The sequence below is a fragment of the Cyanistes caeruleus genome, chromosome 8 (assembly GCF_971803275.1).
Source record: "Cyanistes caeruleus chromosome 8, bCyaCae1.hap1.1, whole genome shotgun sequence".
Taxonomy (NCBI): Eukaryota; Metazoa; Chordata; class Aves; order Passeriformes; family Paridae; genus Cyanistes; species Cyanistes caeruleus.
Window position 1 is genome coordinate 16,945,575 of NC_141708.1, and position 18,579 is coordinate 16,964,153.

At 41.5% G+C, this 18,579-nt stretch overlaps 2 protein-coding genes across 33 annotated transcripts in view; one reads left to right on the forward strand and one right to left on the reverse strand.

The window, feature by feature from the left end:
* Window positions 1-1,371, reverse strand: part of KIF20B (kinesin family member 20B) — a 33,682-nt gene extending 32,311 nt beyond the window's left edge. For 2 of the 3 annotated variants that reach the window (XM_086900513.1, XM_086900511.1), the window contains exon 1: window positions 971-1,371. The gene's annotated coding sequence lies outside the window, so the exon portion shown is untranslated. The remainder of the gene's footprint in view (window positions 1-970) is intronic. The other variant, XM_086900512.1, reaches the window with a different exon arrangement.
* The window catches only part of PANK1 (pantothenate kinase 1), a 43,785-nt gene continuing 26,311 nt past the window's right edge, over window positions 1,106-18,579 (forward strand). For 2 of the 30 annotated variants that reach the window (XM_086900556.1, XM_086900572.1), the window contains exons 1-8: window positions 1,109-1,383; window positions 1,465-1,671; window positions 2,285-2,454; window positions 8,363-8,449; window positions 8,700-8,818; window positions 9,643-9,713; window positions 12,298-12,363; window positions 13,456-13,568. Coding sequence is in view for 16 of the 30 variants with exons in the window: in XM_023929612.2 (XP_023785380.2) it covers window positions 2,392-2,454; window positions 8,363-8,449; window positions 9,643-9,713; window positions 13,456-13,568 (334 nt within the window). In the remaining 14 variants the exon portion in view is untranslated. Of the gene's footprint in view, window positions 1,384-1,464; window positions 1,672-2,284; window positions 2,455-4,635; window positions 4,683-8,358; window positions 8,450-8,699; window positions 8,819-9,630; window positions 9,714-12,297; window positions 12,364-13,455; window positions 13,569-15,348; window positions 15,405-17,821; window positions 17,853-18,030; window positions 18,495-18,579 lie in introns of those variants that run through there. The other 28 variants (XM_023929611.2, XM_086900540.1, XM_086900558.1 and 25 more) reach the window with 27 other exon arrangements.

Consider the following 18,579-nt stretch of genomic DNA (forward strand, 5'->3'; position numbering starts at 1 on the left):
TCATTCTGTATCTTTTTCCTTAAGAAGCAAAAGGCAAACATTAAGCTGTGTACACAAAGCCAGAACTATAATATTCACACAGCCCAGAGGTCGGAACAGTGAAATTCAAGCCATTATAGGGCGCAAAGCCCAAGATGCAGACTGTTTATCTGCCTCTACCTGGAGTCACATAGCTCTGTAAATACTGAGGTTATTTTGGTATGAACAACTATACTGTCCGGCTACAGGCACTAAAAAGTACTCGTGTCCTAGCATGCGTTATTATAAGCCTGCTAACCGTGGCAATAGAATTTAGAGCTATAGACACCCTAAAAGAAGGGGACCCCCAGAGACCCACAGAGCAGAGCACGGCCACAGCACACACACAGCCCGTGGTGCTGCCAGGCAGCACAACAAAAGATAGAAAGAGCTCCAAACCACACAGTAAGGCTAGCAGCTTACATAAAAGCTAAAACACAAACCCTAACACCTAAAAAAAATAAATGGAAACTTTCCTCTCTGTAGATCTCAACCTTTCACTTCCAGGCTTTACACTATTAGCTTGTTTTTAAGGGACACAACCGCCACAGCTTTATCGGCAGCACAGCCCTGGGCAGGAGTTACCCAGGCCCTGTAGGCTCCACCGAAAACTGCTCACATCCCACAGCCCTTCCCGCGTAACCGGGACGGCAGCGCGGGGAGCCAGGTGGAGCGGCCTCCGCCACAGAGACCATCCACAGCGCTTCCTTGGCCCCACGAGCCCCACATCACAACCACAGCGAGCCTTCTGCCAGAGAAGGCCCGGTGCCCCCACAGACCCCCGGGCCCGGTGCCCCCACAGACCCCCGGGCCCGGTGCCCCCACAGACCCCCGGGCCCGGTGCCCCCACAGACCCCAGGGCCCGGTGCCCCCACAGACCCCAGGGCCCGGTGCCCCCACAGACCCCAGGGCCCGGTGCCCCCACAGACCCCAGGGCCCGGTGCGCACTGACCTGCCCGGCCCCGGCCGCTCCTGGGCTCGCGCTGCGCTCCGGCCACAGCCGCGGCTTCTTTTCGAATCCGACCAATGGCAGAGCACAACGCCGCACAGCCTCCTGGGAGGACGGCGCTACTGCGGCGCAGGGCTCGACGGGAAGTGTAGTCCCGGAGGGGCGGGGCTGCCGGGCCCGGTTTGCCCTCGGGAGGCGGCCGCGCCCCGCTGGGTCGGGGAGCCCGAGGCGGTTCTGGGGAGGCTGCGGCTTTGTGGGATCTGTGGTGCCGCCGCCACGCGGGGCCGCTAGCGCCCGGCTCCTCTGTGAGAGCAGGACCTCCGCTGCCGCGGGAAGGCGCCCTGGCCCCGCCGGGCCTGCCCTCACCTGCCTGCAGCGGCCGGACTTCGCCTCTCAGGTGCGGCAGAAGGACGAATGTAAGTTCGAGCTTGTCGGGGCTCTGGGTAATTACAGGCCTTTTGCTGTCTGTTTATAAACAGGATGATCACTGTTTGCAGGTGGTGAGAGGGAAGATGTCAGTGACCTTCTCGATGCCTTGTACCGAAGCAGGGATCAGCTGAATTGGGAAATTCCCGTTTTAAGATCAGGATGTGTTTGTGCCTTACCCTGGGTTCCAGTCCTGACAAATGACAGCTGTAGAAGACACTTAGTATGGATCCTTTGTTTAAAACCTTCCCCAGGCAGAAATTGTTGCTGAGTGCCAGGTTTGCATGATGGGTATTTAATTTCTTAATCAGCAATGAGAGAAATTATTTGGCTTTATTTTCAAAACAATGTCATAATGCCAGTGAGATCAGTGAGACCTGGAATATCAGGGTATAGTAATGTACAGAATTTGGTAACAAAAATCACCATGAGTTTCTCTTTAGAATTGGACAGAAAGTCTTTCAACCTTAATAAGGAATGTCTGCTAGTTTTGAATTCAAATAAAATGACAAGTAACTTGAAAACAGTCAGTATATGCCAACACCAAGTGTTTGTTCTTTATTTGAAGAAAAAGCTGCCAGTGAAAGCAAGCAATTCTGTAAAGGAATAATTCTACATAGATTTTAAATCAGCTGCTTTCCTGAGGTTGTCTATAACATTAAATTCTATCTTTCTTTAAGCAGAGGCTGTATCATACCAGTAAAAGAGGTATACTAAAATATTTCAGTCTGGTTGTAGGCCACGTTGTAAGAGTTGGTCTGTTTCAACAGCAGAAAATGATGCAATGTTGAATTTGAAATTGTTTGCTAGCAAAACTGAAAAGTTCTTGAAATCATGCTGTAAGACTCTGGCTAACCTTTTTAAAATTATTTTGGTTTCTATCCTGAACAGAATACAAACTACTGAACTTACCTAATGCCAAATCAACTTTTTCATATTGGGAGAGGACTAAGAATGAGTTTCAAAATAAGGGAAAAAATTAGCTCCTGCGAGAAAACATGAAAGTTGTTGTCTTCTACTTGTTGGAAAGGAACACTGAGGATCTCGGAATATTTTTCAAGGTATGTTGCTAAAAACATTGGGGGCTATGTCCTACAGAAATTTTTTCCTGCTAAGTTGGGGTGTCACAAAGCTCCTAGTACAAGCAATATTTTGATTTTGTTTGAATTTTAGGTATCTGAAACTGTTTTTATGATACTGCAGGTGCTACATAAATTAAACTAGAATCTTAAAGGACTCCCATCAGGATACTGAAAGGGCAAACTAAACCACAATCTGACATGTGTTCCCAGCCTCACGCAAACCATGATAAAGAAAACATTAGGTCAGCATAACCAATCCAGCCTGCTTTGGAGTGGGTGATGATGAAACTCCATTCATGTAAATAAGCTTTACAGCTTTCTATCAAAATCTTTACTGTTCTTAAAATGATTTGTGCAAGGACACCAATTGCAACAAAAATATCTGCTGCTAAAATAGCATTCAGTAACTCATTCACCCCTGAAATTGGATTATGTTTCTTTTCAAATTCTTTAACTTGTGTAGCATGCTTGGCACTCACAAGAGGAAAAGATTTTTATAAGGGACTTGTTAGAACTGTTACCATTACCCTTAGAAACTTATGTTCCTTGTATTTGAGACAGGATTCAAAACTTGTGGATATTCTCCTCATGACAGTGATGAGATGATGCCCTATGAGACAGCATATCTCAGCTTGCTTTTACATTACTGTCAGAAGTAATTAGAGACAGTCAACACTCCCCAGCATCCTTCAGCACATCTGAGTAGCAGCCAAACCAGAAATGACTTCAGTTTCTTTGTACTCAGCTCACCTTCCCCAGGGAACTAACCAAGTACTTGAGTTTCCTCTCATCACTCTTGGTTCTGCTGTGCTTCCCCATGCCCTGACAGCACTGCAATTCATCCTGGGTGCAGACCAAGTCCTTCTGCAGGGGTCATTTGGAGCTGACTGGCAAGAGCACTCCTGTTTCTTGTCACAGATATGTCTTGGAGGAAAGTGGTGCATTGTGTAATCCTCCTGGTAGTCTGATGTGCCAGCCCTTTTGAATTCCTATCTTTCAGGGCAGTGTCATTTATCCTGCTACTTGCACAGTCTGGTAGATGCATTTCACACTTCCTTTAATTTGATCCTGTACCCTCTGCTGCACTCTCATCAGTTACCTTCAGGCTTCTAATGCATGTACAGCAGATTTTATGAACTCATAACTTCACAGGCTGTTGATTCACATTTTTTTCTTTAGCACTGTAGGTATGTTTCCCTTTATCATCTATTTTAAGCAATGAGGTACTTCTTCAGTCTCATAGGTACTTCCTGGCTTGGAAGGTTTTGCCCTGGGGGACCGGTGGCTTAGGAGCAGGGAGATATTTGGTGCTGGACGAAAACAAGCAGCTGGCTGAGGCATCAGGCCCAAATTTCTGAGGGAGGCAGGAGCTTTCTCTCCTCAGGCTACAGATGCTGCTGCTGTTTTATAGCAAATTTTGCTAACTGAGTAATTGTGGGTTTTCAGGTGGGGTAGGAAGAAACCTGGAAAGAACTCACAGATGGTTGTGAGGCTATTCCTTTGAAGCTCTAAGAATATAAAATATTGTTTGGAAAATAAATTATAAGCTCACATGCAAAAAGGGGCCTTCAGGAGTGTATTCAAACATGAGAGAGCCATTCAGGAGCCTGGAAAAGAAGGAAGGGATCACTGATGGGCAGCTGGAGGCACCTGTAACACCTGGTCTTGGACTTAGGCCTTAATGCTTGTCCTCTGGGTACTGTCATGCTTGTGCTTCTCAAAGATGCAGTGAAGTCACATGCTGGGGTTTTATGTAATGAAAATGTGCTACATGTGCTCACTATATCATTTTTAAATCTTCAAAGCTTCATGTGAAAATCTATGCATGGCATATAGAGTATTACTTCTTCAGCAAGAGCCATGTTGTCTTAGGAGGAGATTTGAAATACATTTTCTGAGATCTATTTCTTTCGTTTTGCATAATTCAAGACTTTGTCTTTGGAGAGGGTGCAGCTGAGACAAAAAAAGCTATTGCTGTGTCTTCCTGTTTCTCCCCCCAACTTCTGGAATTCCTTCTGTCCCTCTTTGAATTATTGCATAATTCTCTGATGAACTAAAGAGATGATTTCAGCTGTAACCAACCTTTAAATCTTGTAATGAAGCCAAAAACTTTTAATTATTCTCTGCAATGCTTTAATACAAATAATCATTGCTTTGAAGGTCAGATCTTGCATTTTGAAATCAGAACCTTCTACTTCTTATAAATGGTAAGAACTGTTTTCATATTGTGACACAGGTATTTGTCCTGTAAATGTACAGCTGGTGAATGGTGTAGTTAGTTTTTAGGGGTTTAAGATATGTGTATTCAATAGTAAAACTATTGTTAATATAATTATATGTGATAGAAAAATGAATAAGAACATAATTAATAAAATATACAGTCAACAATTTTATTCTGTGAAATTCTGTGTATTTTTATGACAAAAGATGACTACTCTTAAATTGTATGCTGTGTGATTTTTTAGGAACAAGTGTGCATAGATGGCTTTTCCATAGCTAAATATAGTTTGTGGGACATTTGTGTTGTGCCCCAGTAAATGAGCAGTAGCCCAGCTAGACCAGTTGGGGGTCACAGCCCTTTGTAAACGAGGCATTTTTGAGTTATTGGTAATCACATAATTGGAACTCTTGACAGAGAATCCTCGAGAAGGAAGACTGATGGCTGATATTGAATAATTGGTAAATATTCTTTTCTCCTAGTCAGCATTATACTGATACCTCAGGATATACTCTTAGAAATGACTCTACAGGTAGAATAATAAATTGAATACCATACTTACAGTAAATCAGGATGAGCTTTGGCACTGTTTTCCCATAGTCTGGATCTTGCATCTTAGTTTTCCTGTGGATTTCAAGTTCTTATAACCTTTTGTCATAAAAATGGAGTTGTATTGTTGGTACAGAAGATACAGTCCAGAAACACTGGCTACTTCAGATTTTTTTTAAATGTATGTTGCTTATATTTCATGAATGGTGTTTGAACTCTGCACCAACTTTTGTTTGGTTCCTTGAAATGCCTCCTGCTTTGTTTGCTTGTTTTTTGTTTTCTTTTTGTTTTTTTTAAAGCTGTGCCTAAGTTCTGCATAATGTCTTTTTATCTTCCAGGTTTGAGTCCAAATATATTGCCACTTTTTTGTATACATGATGTTAACTATTTTATTTGCAGACAGTGTGCTAGCTCCAGGTTAAGGGCTGGAGGTGCATTCCAAATCTTATAAGTAGAAGTTTATTTCTCCCCATGTGTTATTGATTCTTTTTCAATCATCTGCTGAGCTGTATAAATACCAACAAGAGTAACTATAATTTGAAGGTAAAATCTCAGGGTTGGCTTTTCCTAAAATGAAACATATGTTTGAGTTTTATTGCAATTGAGATTTCAGAAATTTTATTTCTTTTCCAAGCTGCTTGTGGAAATTCTTCATGGTGTAAGAAATTCAAGCTTTAATCCTTAGTATTACTTTTTGAAGAATATTGTTAAGGGTTTTTTTTTTTTGTAGTGCTGTGTAAAATGCAGGCTCTAAATAGCTATCTAATGGTCCCAGAACCTTCAGAACAGCCCCAGAAAATTTTACCAAAGTCATTCCATTAAAAGTTACATTCTCAATTGTTACTCTATCATCTTACTAAAAGCTTAACAAGGTAAATAAATTGGAACATGAATTCAACACGTACCTAGAGTAATACAATTCTGAAATAGGGAAACTGGCCAAGATACCTCTAAATATATATCAGATACATAGCTTTTAGCTGAAGAAGCTGAAAGAATTCCAGTAAAGGGGTGGGTACAAACATCTGTAAGTTCTCTGCAGAAGGCAGAGAACTGGGTAGTTTTTTGTCTCAGAAATATAAGGTGCCTCAAAAAGAAGTGGATCAAGAGCAAGAAGTTTACTGCTTAAATAACATGGGCTAAATCCAAGAAGCAAGCTATGGTATAGTGTAGTATTACTCATCTTGCTGGCTCTGACACCCAAGACAGTTTCTTTTATTCTTGCCAAATGTCAACCATCTGTCTTGATCTCAGGAATTAGTGCCATTCCCTGACATTATATACCTTCCCTTGGAACGTCATCCTGGCTTTGGGCACTCAGGACTTCTGCTCTAACTCACGTGAAGATGTGATTGGAGTGGGAAAGTCACACCACTGGCCTTCAGATGTTTTAACTTGAGGTTTCTGTACAACCTGTGCTGAGAAACACTCAGAATGGATTCAGGCCTCAGTTAAATTCTTGTTCTTGAAGTGGACTTAAACTCCATGGTACAGCTAAGTTATGTAATGATAACCCAAATTACCCTTTGGAGGAACCTTGCCTTTTTTGGTAGCTTCTTAGTGTAGATATCAAAATTTATGTCTAGTTTTGGGTGACATGGTTATCCTACAGCATGATAAAAGGGTAAGAAATTAACATTCAGAAGACAAATTTCTTAATCAGTGACATACCTTTAAAGGACTGAAAAATAGTGATTGTTTGACAATAGCAAATGGCCAGGGCTTACATTTTACTGTATTACCAGCTAAGCATTGGCCATCCTGGAGGAAAAACAAACAGAAGGCAGAGAGCTTAATACATGCTAGACATCTGTCCTGCATAGAACAAAATCATAGTCCTGAACAGAAGAGCCTGCATTTGTGCCATGCAATTGGTCTACAGTGCTCCTTGCACTCCTGAAGAGAGACACAGCCTTCTTCACTCAAAGTGGACCAGCAGACGAAAGGCTATGAAAACTCCCGAAGTCTCAGTTGCTTCTCAAAGGATGGGTTAATGAGTAGCTAACTTTTTTGTTTGACACATTCTTATGCCATTATTTTTAGCCAAATCAGCCAGTAGATCTGTGGCCAAACAAATGCTGGGGCAGCAGAAGAGCAGGCATAAATGCTGGTGGGACAGGAGGGCAGGGCTGCTTCTCTTGTGTTAGGCAGTCTTAGGTTGGCTAAACTGTTTGTAAAGTTGCATCTCTGGCAGTTCTTCAGCAGGGACTTGAGTGTGCAGGTGCCTGCCTGGATTGCAGCCTTTGAGCATATCCAGACTTGCAGAATTAGAGAGTATTTCCAAAGGTAGTTTAACATCTTGTTCTCAATTTGATACTGCCCTGCCTGATGTTGTCACAACATGCTGCAGCCAAGGATAAGCAAAGTTTTGAAATGGGTCAGGCTTCCTTATTGAAACTCTCACAGCTGAAATCTGAAGAAACTGAAAAGTTGAATGCTACTAAGTACTGGCTGATCTGATCCTCAGTAGTCAGAATAAACCCTGATTTGCAAAAAATGAGTGATAAATAGTGAAATTCCATTGTTGCTAATTCAGTTTTTCGCATCTGAATTTTCCTGTCTTGTTTAAACAAATTATAGGATCTGATTGCTGTTTCAGTCAGGTGCTTTGAATAGTGTTGCCAGGTACTGTCATACTGCCTCACTTCATTGTATATGTGATGCACTGAAGAACACACACACATTTAAAAATTACTGTGAGATCCTTCTGGATGAAAAGCATTATAAAAAGGACATAATTATTTCAACATTTGATTCAGATATTCTATATAAAGCACATTTTGGCATTATGAAAAGAACCAAAACATTTAAGAATTTGGGGGGGAAGAGAGGAACCCTTTTCATTTTTAAGGATAATATTAGTATAAAGTTAAAAATGAGTCATACTCTAATTTCTGACTTGGTGACTCATGCTCTTGGCAAAGTAATAACCCGAGACAAGTGACTCAGAAATAGATGCTATAGTTTTATGGCTATTGCTGTTACAACTAAACATGAGGTATGATTTTTGGGTATAACAAATGTGGCTATACCCTGCAAATTATGCCACAGTGCTGGTTGAGGGTGTATTATACATGCAGATTCCTTTAATCTGATGTGGTTTTTTTCCTTTTGAGGTAGGATGGTGTAGCTGGCTTCGGGGTGTCTAAAGCAGCCATGGCCACCAAGAATCTCAGGAGTGCATTTGGACAAGGAAAATCTAATCTGGTATGTATTTCTTTCCATCCAGGAGTGGTGATTTGTTAAAGCCTCATCACAGGAGCATTTCTCTGATTAAACTTTTCACTTCAGATTCTTAATAAATCATTCGATGAGTATTGTTGAGAATATTGATCTGGAGATGATGGGAAGATTCGTGCCATATTTGCTTGGGATGAATATAGTTAGCTGTGATCCTCTCTCTGTTTTTGTTTCTTTTTTTTTTTCCCATGCCCTCTCTGCTCCTCCTTGGCTGCAGTCTGTAAAGTGCTATCACAATGCTGGTCTGATCTGATGAAACCACAACTAATGCTGATGCCTGCCTATGGTGGGAAGAGAACCCAGATTATAAACTTGGGATTTCTGGCCTCTTAATAGGCAAGTCTGTTGCTCATCTCCCCATCGGTTCCCTTTATTTCTGTTCTTCCTCCTTTATTATTAACTCATATTGAAGTTCAGTGTCCCTGTTTCCTGGGAACCCAGTTTCATTTGGGTGTACATACAGTCCAAAGAAGTCACATATTACCTCCATGGTGGGAGTGCATCATGCAATGAAAATAGAAAAAATTTCTGTTTCAATAGTTCTGAATGATTCTCAGCTGAAGCAATGAAAAGGAAAGGCATATTTTAGTGAAACGTTCATGTTTCTCAAATATGATTCTTAAATTGAGAAATTAAGTTTATAGTAACATTAGATATTAATCATAAGTATTGCACATACCTATGCAGCCTTATTATTCATTAATATAGCTGAAATGATTCCTGTAGTGAGGCAGGAGAATGTCCTAAGCAAGCTGCATTGAATAGTAGTTTGCATTCTCTTTCTTTTGTTTCATTGTAAGTATAGCGGACAACAGATGAAATAATTATTGACGCACAGAATAACACAAATCATGTCAAACAAGGACTTCAAACACCATGCTTTGAGGTCAGTTACCTGTGTGCCTGGAACTTTGATCACACTGGTAATGGCCAGATGACATAACTTGGGTGGATGTACAGGCAAAGATAAATAGGCAGGCTTTTCATTCCGTTTTAAGCAGAACAAGAAATGTCAGTGAAGTGAAAATGTGTATTGTAATATGCTCAAGGAATTCCAACAAAGAAAGCTAATACTGATGAGTTAATTTGATGAAACTGCAAGCAAAGGGGTTCATTTGTTTGGTATTTAAACTTAAATGGATCCTGTTTCCAATAAGCAGCATGAAGGAGGAGTATTTCCAGGGCACTGCCATACCAAATGGAAGACATCGTGTTCTCTGCCTGATGAAATGTAAGTCTGACTGTTAATCAGCCTGCCTAAAGCACTGCTATATTAATAGCCAGTTGTCCTGAGAATACAGCTTCTGGGGAACTGAAGATGTTTCCTAATTTATTTTTTTTAAAAAAAATTTAAGATTTTTTTTTTAAGATATTCTGATGTTTTTCAAAAAGAAGTCTTTCAGATTTCCATTTCAGCACTGACCCTGCCTAGGCAAATGAGTTCAAAAACTGAGAATGATTCTGGAGTTCTGCTACTAAGTTTTTCAGTTGGGGGGCATGGACATTTGAATTTCTGTTTTGGGTCAAAATGATCCAAATACAGCTTTCATTTTGGAAGTGAGTCCTGTCTGCAAGTCCTTTCTTAGCTATCTTGCTATTTTTTATTTTAGCATTGTTGGTTTTTTCTTTAAATGGAATGTGAGAAGAGCAGTTATTCCCAGTTTGTAAAGGCTTTGAAAATCTGTGTGCACAGAGCACTATGTACTTGAAATTTATTTAAATTCGGAACTATGTTTTGTCTTCTTACTTTTTTCCTTATGTCAGTCTATGCTGTGACTGAAGTCAATCTGCTTATAATCAAATTTAAACTTGGTTGGTGATTTGGGACGGTGACTTTTGGGATTTTTGTTTTAATCACAGACATTCTTATTCACTGAAATTAGGGTTCCAGCCTGATTTCTCTCTACAGAAAAGATAAGGGTTTTTTCCTTCATGTTTTCATTAATTGTTTGTCTTTGCCATTCCTATGAAAATAGTCGTGATAAGCCCATCATTGCTGCTCTTTGCATTTGCTTCAAAATATGGGAATGAATCTGCTCTAAAAATTACTTTGTCTATGTATGTCTTTATATATTCTGGGAGTGTCTAAGGTCTGAAAACTGCTGATGATAAGGATAAATCAGACAACTTTTTTTTTTGTTTAGGATTTTAGGCCACATGTATAGATTTCAGTTTGTATCAGATTGCAGTTGTACCTATGAATGAAGACTAATGTCCTGTTTGTGGGCATTATGTTATGTGCAGTCCATGACCACTGATGCCTCATAACCACTGCATCAGTATTTATCTTACACCTTTATCTGATGTGGTATGTGTACCTTCCTTTCTGACCCGTGTGCTTGTTCTGCTTGTTTTCAATCTTTTTATTTTCCTTTTCTTTGTGTGTGTGTGTGTTTTGGGTTTTTGTTTGTTTGGTTCTATATTTTGGTTTGGTTCCCCCAAGAGGAAATGGAATGAAGATAAGATACATGTCTCCTCTGGTACATTAATTAAATTTTATAAATGAAGAAAAAGCAAGTCAGTTGGTGCTTACTACTTTTAGAGCAGTCAGGAAAAAAGGATGAGGGATAGATGTCTTTGCTGTATCAGTTCTGTTTTTAGCAGATACATAAAGGTTTTGTAAACTGGGAAAAAAAAGAAAGTATCTTTGTCTTCTATTTTATGGGAGATACACAATGCTTTTGTTTTCTCATTCCATGTGTGAGACTACTGGCACCAAATGAAATAGTAGCTTCTTTATCTGACATCCATGTCAAAGTTAAGGATAAATGCAATAAATTTGGTCAGCAGTGTTCATGAGATCAAGGGTTGAAAAGAACAATAAATGTCTATAAATAGAGCTTTATATGTGACTGTTAAAGTAATGTCCCACGGTGTTACAGCATATGTTACAAGATGCAAAATCTTTTGTGCTCCATGGTACTTGGCATATGTTTCTTAGATACTTCCATGTTAATAATTGATCCAAATAACTTGTTTTGATCACCCCTATGGTATCTTTGAGACTTAAATTCCCGTTAGACCAAGTGTGTGTTTGTATTAGATATGTTTTATTGCAAGAAAACAAATATTTTGGTGACACTTAAGATCCCTGCAGTGAAATACAAATCACCTCCTATGCAGGAGAGACGCTGAAAGTTGCTTTCAATGCTAGGGTTTTTTTCCACAATGTCTCTAATGAAAATACAGGAGTCTATAATTACAGTTCTGGTATCTTTTTTAGTGTATACATAGTTTGTATTGTCCTTGTGAAAGCCTGAAATCTCTAAATTGGCCTCTTGAACATAGTGAAATGCACAGCACAGAACATACTTATTTAAGGTAAAGTCATTAGTTCCAGAAATATTCAGAAGATACAGCTAGGGTAAACCCACCCTATGCTACCATAAGGTTATTTCCCTTCTTTGTTACCAGGTAGTTGGAGCATATAAGGACAAATTTGTCTTTTGCAGCATAGCTCCATCCTACATAAGACTCTCATTCTTTGCAAACTTAGATTAAAAATGTATTTTTAAAAATATTAGCATTTGTGTGTTATTGTCTGTGGTTTCAACTTAAGCTCACAAGGACATTCTAAATGTTTTTTAGCCTAAACAGGTCTTTGGTTTATCTGTCTGAAAGTACATATTCTACTAAATTTTTAGCTCCAGGTGAGTTGCAGTGTTTGGACCTAAACCCTGTGCTTAAATATTCATTCAGACATAGCCTTCCTTGCTGGAAAAGTACTAAAAGTGTGGTGTGTTTCCATTTTACACTAATTCTCATCTCTGGGCTAGTTTAAAAGAAGGAAAATTAAACCTCTGTGTCCTTTCTAGGCTCTGATGGGCACTGTGTGCTCCCTCCTGAGTTAGAGGAGTAAGCCAGTTTTGTCTGCATTGGAGGTATGTGTATGCAGCTAGAATAGTTTAAAGAGATGCCTTTTTTATCTCTTCCAAACATAGGAAGGCATTCCTGAGGCATAGGAACTCAGGTTCCCTGTTGCTACCTGATTCATTATCATTAATATCCATGGAAATTTCATGTCAGCATTTAAGCTCTGGGAGTGCAGACCAGTACAAGTAAAAAGTCTCTTGAGCAGCTGACTGTTGATGGGAGAACCAGTTTCTCCTCTTTAGATGTGGCAGTGCTGAGTAAGGAAGAGATAGTCCTTTGTATTTGGCAGCCATTCATTCTTCCAAGCTGCTTGTTTTGAAACTTACCTCCTGATTGCATTGTGTAGAACCATATGAAAATGCTGAGTTGAAAAGAAAGTGAAAGACATTCAGCTGAGCAAAACCAGTATGTATACATACATGAGGATAATTGTCTGTGGGGGAGCAGTCAGGAGCAAAGGTCATTGTTTTCTCTACTAAGTGCTCTGCCACTTGTTGCAATAATTTATGATGATATGATGATGAACATTATTTCTCAATCAGTGGGTTGTGAACTTGCATGTTTTCCAGTCACATTTTGTATATTTAAGTTTGATAGTTAAAGATAAGCAGCAGTACACTGAGCCAAATACTTGGGTACAAGGTAGACTTTATGGGGCAAAGGAGAGTGCATTGGAAATGAGTTTTCTAGATTTTTTTACGTACCTAAGAGTTTTAATCCATTACATGTTTGTTTTCTTTTTTAAAAAGTTCTCTGCAGAATAGAAACTATGACCTGGAAAAAAAAGATTATTTGCCTCCAACATCTGCTTTATCTTCACTGTCTGGTACTCATAAGAAATAATCAAGGACCCTAAAAGCTACTAATTTGGGCATTTTTATTTGAAATGTCTGAACTAAGGCACTTAAATTTTTTTGTTTCCTGTAAAATAAGAGCACCAACAGCTCTTTAATTGCCAGGGATCAGTTAAAAGTTGGAGAGAGCAAGTGTAAACTAAGTTATAATTGTCTAGTTGGACATAGAAACAGAGGTATTGGCAGGGAAGGCTTTAGAGAGGAAAGGTTATCACTGCTTTGTGACTATTGCATGCTTTCTTTCAGTTGGGATGAAAGACAGCAACCACAATCCCTAATCTCATCTCAGAACTGCCAGAGGAGAACTGTAGAAGCCACTTGGACTGCTGCAAAGTCTGGCCACAGGGATAGGCAAGATGGTAAGACCAGCCTACACCTATGTACCCTTCTGACTCTTATTCCCTAGTCTTGGCTGCTGTTATTAGATGTGTAAGTCAAGTCTGTTACACAGGCAGGTAGTGATTGGACAAGGGGGAGCAGAGATTTACAGTAGATACTGTTAGGAAGAAATTCTCTACTCGGGGGATAGTGGGGCACTGGAAAAGATTGTGCAGACAAGTTGTGGGTCCATTCCTGGGAGTGTTCAAGGCCAGATTGTATGGGGCACTGAGCAACCTGATCTGGCAAGTGGCATCCTTCTACGTGGCAGAGGGGCTGGAACGAAACGGTATTTAAGATCCCTTCCACCCCAAATAATTCTGTGTCCTAGTCCAGACAGCATTCCAGGTAGCATTCATGCTGCCTTGCCTGGCCACTGAGCTTGGTGCTTGGGCCAGGAGATCTATCTATGCCCTATTTGTCATCAACAAAGAGAAAGAACATTCCTCCTCATGGCTGTTCAAACTGCCAAAGCAATGTTCATGCTTAGACAGAGTGCCTTTTTCTGTGTTTCTCTCCCTGGATGAAAGTGAGGGGGGGATGAGCTTCCCCTTTGTGCAGGGCTTTTCTTCATAACATCAACAGGTTTTCTTCAAGTGCCAAAGAAGGCATAATTGAAAGAAGCCTGTACTAATAGGTGGGTGAAAAGGGAAGGAACTACTAGTCTCAATATAATCTTTCTTGGCCTCAATCTGACAAAGATTTAGGCATATGACTAAATTTATGCCATTAATTTCCTCTGTCATCTGCAATCAGTTTCCTCTCTCAGATGCATTAGTGTTTGGGGGAAGCAGAATTCTCATGTGAGCTAGCTGTTGTGCTAGTAAGACTTCCTTAGCTTTCCTGAGTCACACCAATAATTCCAGAGGTCTTTACATCCATTTTTAAATACTCTGACATTGTACTTTCCAGATAAGAATTTTGCACAGTTTTAGAGCTGTTTTGTCCTCTTTGATTTACACGTCTATCACTTGTCATTATATAGTTATGTTTGACTGTTCGTCTTCTAGCCCTGCAGTTTTTGAGAAAAAGCTTGAAAAAAACCAAAGGTCCTGCATACACCAAAACAGGATGGTTTTTTTCCCAGTTCTGAAGATAAATTGAGAAGAAATACCAGACTCGTAGACCTGGCACTTTCTATTTGATATGTGCAATATGTGAATGTACCTAAAACAAATCAACAGTATTTTTTGTTTTGTGATGAATGTTCTAAATAGTTAATTTATTCTGTTTTACTGCACTTGCTTTATTTCAAAGAGGAAAAATTGAGTAAGAACTAGTATAACTGGCCTGCAGTATAGAAATAGGATAAACACGGAAATAATTTGAATAGAAATATAAACAGAAATGGCAGAGAGCCAGCAACTGTTTGAATATAAATACTCAGGCAGCTATAGGAGAAGTCTCTTTCCTTACATTCTTTGCATTGTGTGAAACAGTCTGTGTAGTTTGAGATGTGCATGTGTCTTGTTACCACTTCTCTCCAAAATATGACCAAACCTTTATAGCTGGTTGGCTTTGAATTAGAATTACACCACTGGTGCTCTGTAAGACTTTTGTTGGTTTTGGATAACAGATTTACATGTGGACTGCACCTGTTTGATACTTATTTTAGCTTAGCCTTAGACCACGGATATAGGAGTCCCATGGAACGAGAGAGGGAAACACAACCCTCAGAAGTTCCTAAAACATTTCAAGCCAGGATGATAATATACCTGAAAGGGTGGTGTATTTTGTTTGATTGTTTGTTTGTTTTTCCAGTTCCATTGGTTTTGAACTGTAACACCTGGAGTACAGCACTTTTGAACCATGGCAAGGTATCCTAACTGCAAGGGAGTCAGTATTTGCTGAAACTGACAGAGTTAAAGAATTACAGACTTGCCCTCTGTGTTTATAAACAAGTAAGAGGTGAGAGAAAGCTGAGTGTCTGAAGCACAGGCAGGTATGGAATAATCCATGAAGTATTTGCTGTGCAAATGTAATATGTGTGGTATGTATGTAATAAGTGGGTCAGTATAGCAGACTTTTTCAGCGATCTGAGGTCATTTGTGTCCCGGAATGTTCAGCATAGTTTAATTTGTTCATCATAGTTTTCACGGATTGTTTGTAGCCCTTTTCCCACCAGATTGCTGGTTTACAGTGAGATATATAGAAAATACTTTATAATATAAACTAGGAGCTTCCACCTGCTTCCGTTGAGGAAGAAAGACAGAAATACAGAGTAAACGTTAATTTTGAAAGAACTGAAATCATCCTTGACTTACTTTGTCAGTATTGCACATAGATTCTATTTAGATTGTCTTACAAGTTTAACTGAAAACTGAACTGGTAAACAGGGTTTGCTTAGAAAGCTGGAGTAAAAGGAAGAGGAAGAAATTGCTTTAGTTGCACCAAGGTGTTAGAAACTTAATTTGTAATACATCCCATGACTTCAGTGACAGATTTTATATGCTCCAGTCTACTTCTATCTGTGCCATAATTGTGCAAAATTAACAGCAAAATATTAGGGAAATACTTAATTAGAAATAAAGGATTGGAAGGAACTTAAGAAAGGTACCTTTTCCTTGCTTCAAGTCTGGATTGGTTCTACTTAAACCGTTCATCCACAAATACTTAGTTTCTTGTAAAAACTCGCCAGCAATGAACAGTCAAGTCTTCGAGTTCTGTCTAATCTTTGTTTAACTTCATGCTAGGTAATGTCTGTCTCCAGTGTAAATTTCCCTTCCTGCGGTTGCCACTTTCTTGTTTCTGAACAACTGTGATGATTTCCTTTGCTGCTACCTGTTCCAGATTGTATACCCTTTCAAATCTTTCATTTCATAGACTAAAACTTGATGTTTTAATTGCATTCTGTTAGTTATTCCAAAAGCTTTTTAGAAGCCTAAAATTTGACACAGTATTTGAGTGCAGTATTCCAGTATGTCAGTGGAAGGATTATTCTGCTACCACAAGGAAATTTAAGTGTGCAATTAAAGGTGCTCTTGCTTTTGTTGGAGTAAAGTAAAAAGTTGCCACCTTTCAGCTGAGATACAGTAACTGCTCTTGTGTCTGCTCCCAGCAAATGCGGAGAAAAACAGGTTTGTTCTCCTGTTCCATATGGGACTGGCTGTATGTGCAGTCATTTTCTGTGGGGGATGAGAAGGGACAACTGTTACCAGCTGGAGACAGTAGCAGCAAGGATTATTCATGCCCTAAGAGGCTGGACTTGACAATTTCATGAAGTGTACCTAGCCAGCTGCCCAGATCTGCCACCAAATGACATGAAGGTGTGTGCCAGTCCAGGCAGCAGGTTTATGTAGTTTAAACATAATCTGGTAAATTAGGGACTTCTCAAGGAATTTCACAGTTTTGGAAGAACTAAGCCCCCATGTAGCAGTAAGTGTTTGTAGCCTGACTTCCTTCTTACCCTCTTCAGGACAGTTGCTTTTGGACTGGCAAGTTCAAGTGCTCATGCGTAAGAATATTAAGAACACTTTAAATATTTAAATAATCTTCAGAATATTACTTGCAGGCTTTGAGGAAGAAAATTTTACTTGGTTCTCAAACACTCTTTCTTCATTTTCCCAACTTGGTGTGCATGTTTTTCTGTTGTTTGCTCCCAGCTACCTAAACACAATGTTCTGGTCTGGGCCAAGGAGTGGAGAGAATGCTACATTACCTCTCATGAAGCCATTTCTTAATGCAGTATCCCCTCCTGGAGGCTGTTATAATAGTTCTTCGTTCTTTGTACGTGTTCTACTGTGGAAGCCCCCTGTCCTGCCCCATCTCTAGGTGTAAGAAGGAGACATTGTGAGACTTGTTTTTACTTTAAGGATAACCATGCATACAGTGACTGGCAGTTTGTATAAAGAAATGACCTTCATGTGCAGAGCAAAATTTAATTAGTGTTTCTTTTCTAGTATACACATGACACCACAGCATCGTTCACCCAGTTTTATTTTATGTCCACTTGATATTTGATATATTCCATTCAGAAAATGCATCTTTACACTTGGATATCTCAGCGGTCAGAGAATAAATCACAGTCACAAGATTATCAGTGCTGTGCATGGACAGCCAAGATACTAAAAAAGCATGAGGTCAAACACATTCAAGGTCACCCTAGTCCCTCTAAGCTGTTAAGTGACACGTGACAATGTCGACAAAAATTTGAACGTTCCGACCGATGAATAAGTAACTTTGTGTGATGTGCAAGGCGTACCTGTGAACACACGCACCGAGGCCTCGGAGACACAGCTACCTGAGCCGCATGAGTGTGCGCCAGGGTACGCCGAAGCGAAAATGACACCGCAGCCGGTGTCAGGGGGCAGCGGGGTCGCGGGGGCCGGGCCCCAGCGCAGTTGTAGCGGGGGCAGCTTGCGGGTGGCCGTGCCCCGCCCCGGCGCACTCCCGGGGCCGCCGGCGGAGGCCGCAGGTGCGGGGCGCGGCGCCGGGAGCGCGCACGTTGGCCGGGCGGGGGGGTCGCCGCGTCCCCGGCGAGGGCGGCGGCCGCCCCTCTGCAGCGCGCTGCGGGCAGGACGCCTGCGCCGTGCGGGGGGGCGGGCGCCGCATCCCAGCGCTCGGAGCTGCGGGCACGGGCGCCGGCATGAGCGGAGGCTCCGCCGCGCCCAGCCGGACCTGAGCAGGGAGACAAAGGAGAGAAGCTGCCGCCATGGGCGAGCAGCTCCGCGCCCAGCCCGCCGCCCCGGCGGGGCCGCCTCCGCCCGCCGCCGCCTCCTGCTCGCTGCTCGGCGGGCTGCTGCAGAACGGCTTCCACCCCTCGGGCCCGCCGCTCAGCAACGGCGGCTGCGGGGAGCCGCCGCACCCGCTGCTGCTACGCCCGGAGCTGCCGCCGCTCAGCCACGGCTCCCCGGCCAAGAAATGCAGGCTGCGCCGGAGGGTGGACTCGGGCCGGCGGCACAGGCCACGTAAGTGATGACCGCGGCGGCTCTGGGGAGCGGCGCCGGGCCGGCCCCCTCCGCGCGGCGCTGCCGCAGCCCGGGCCGGTGTCGG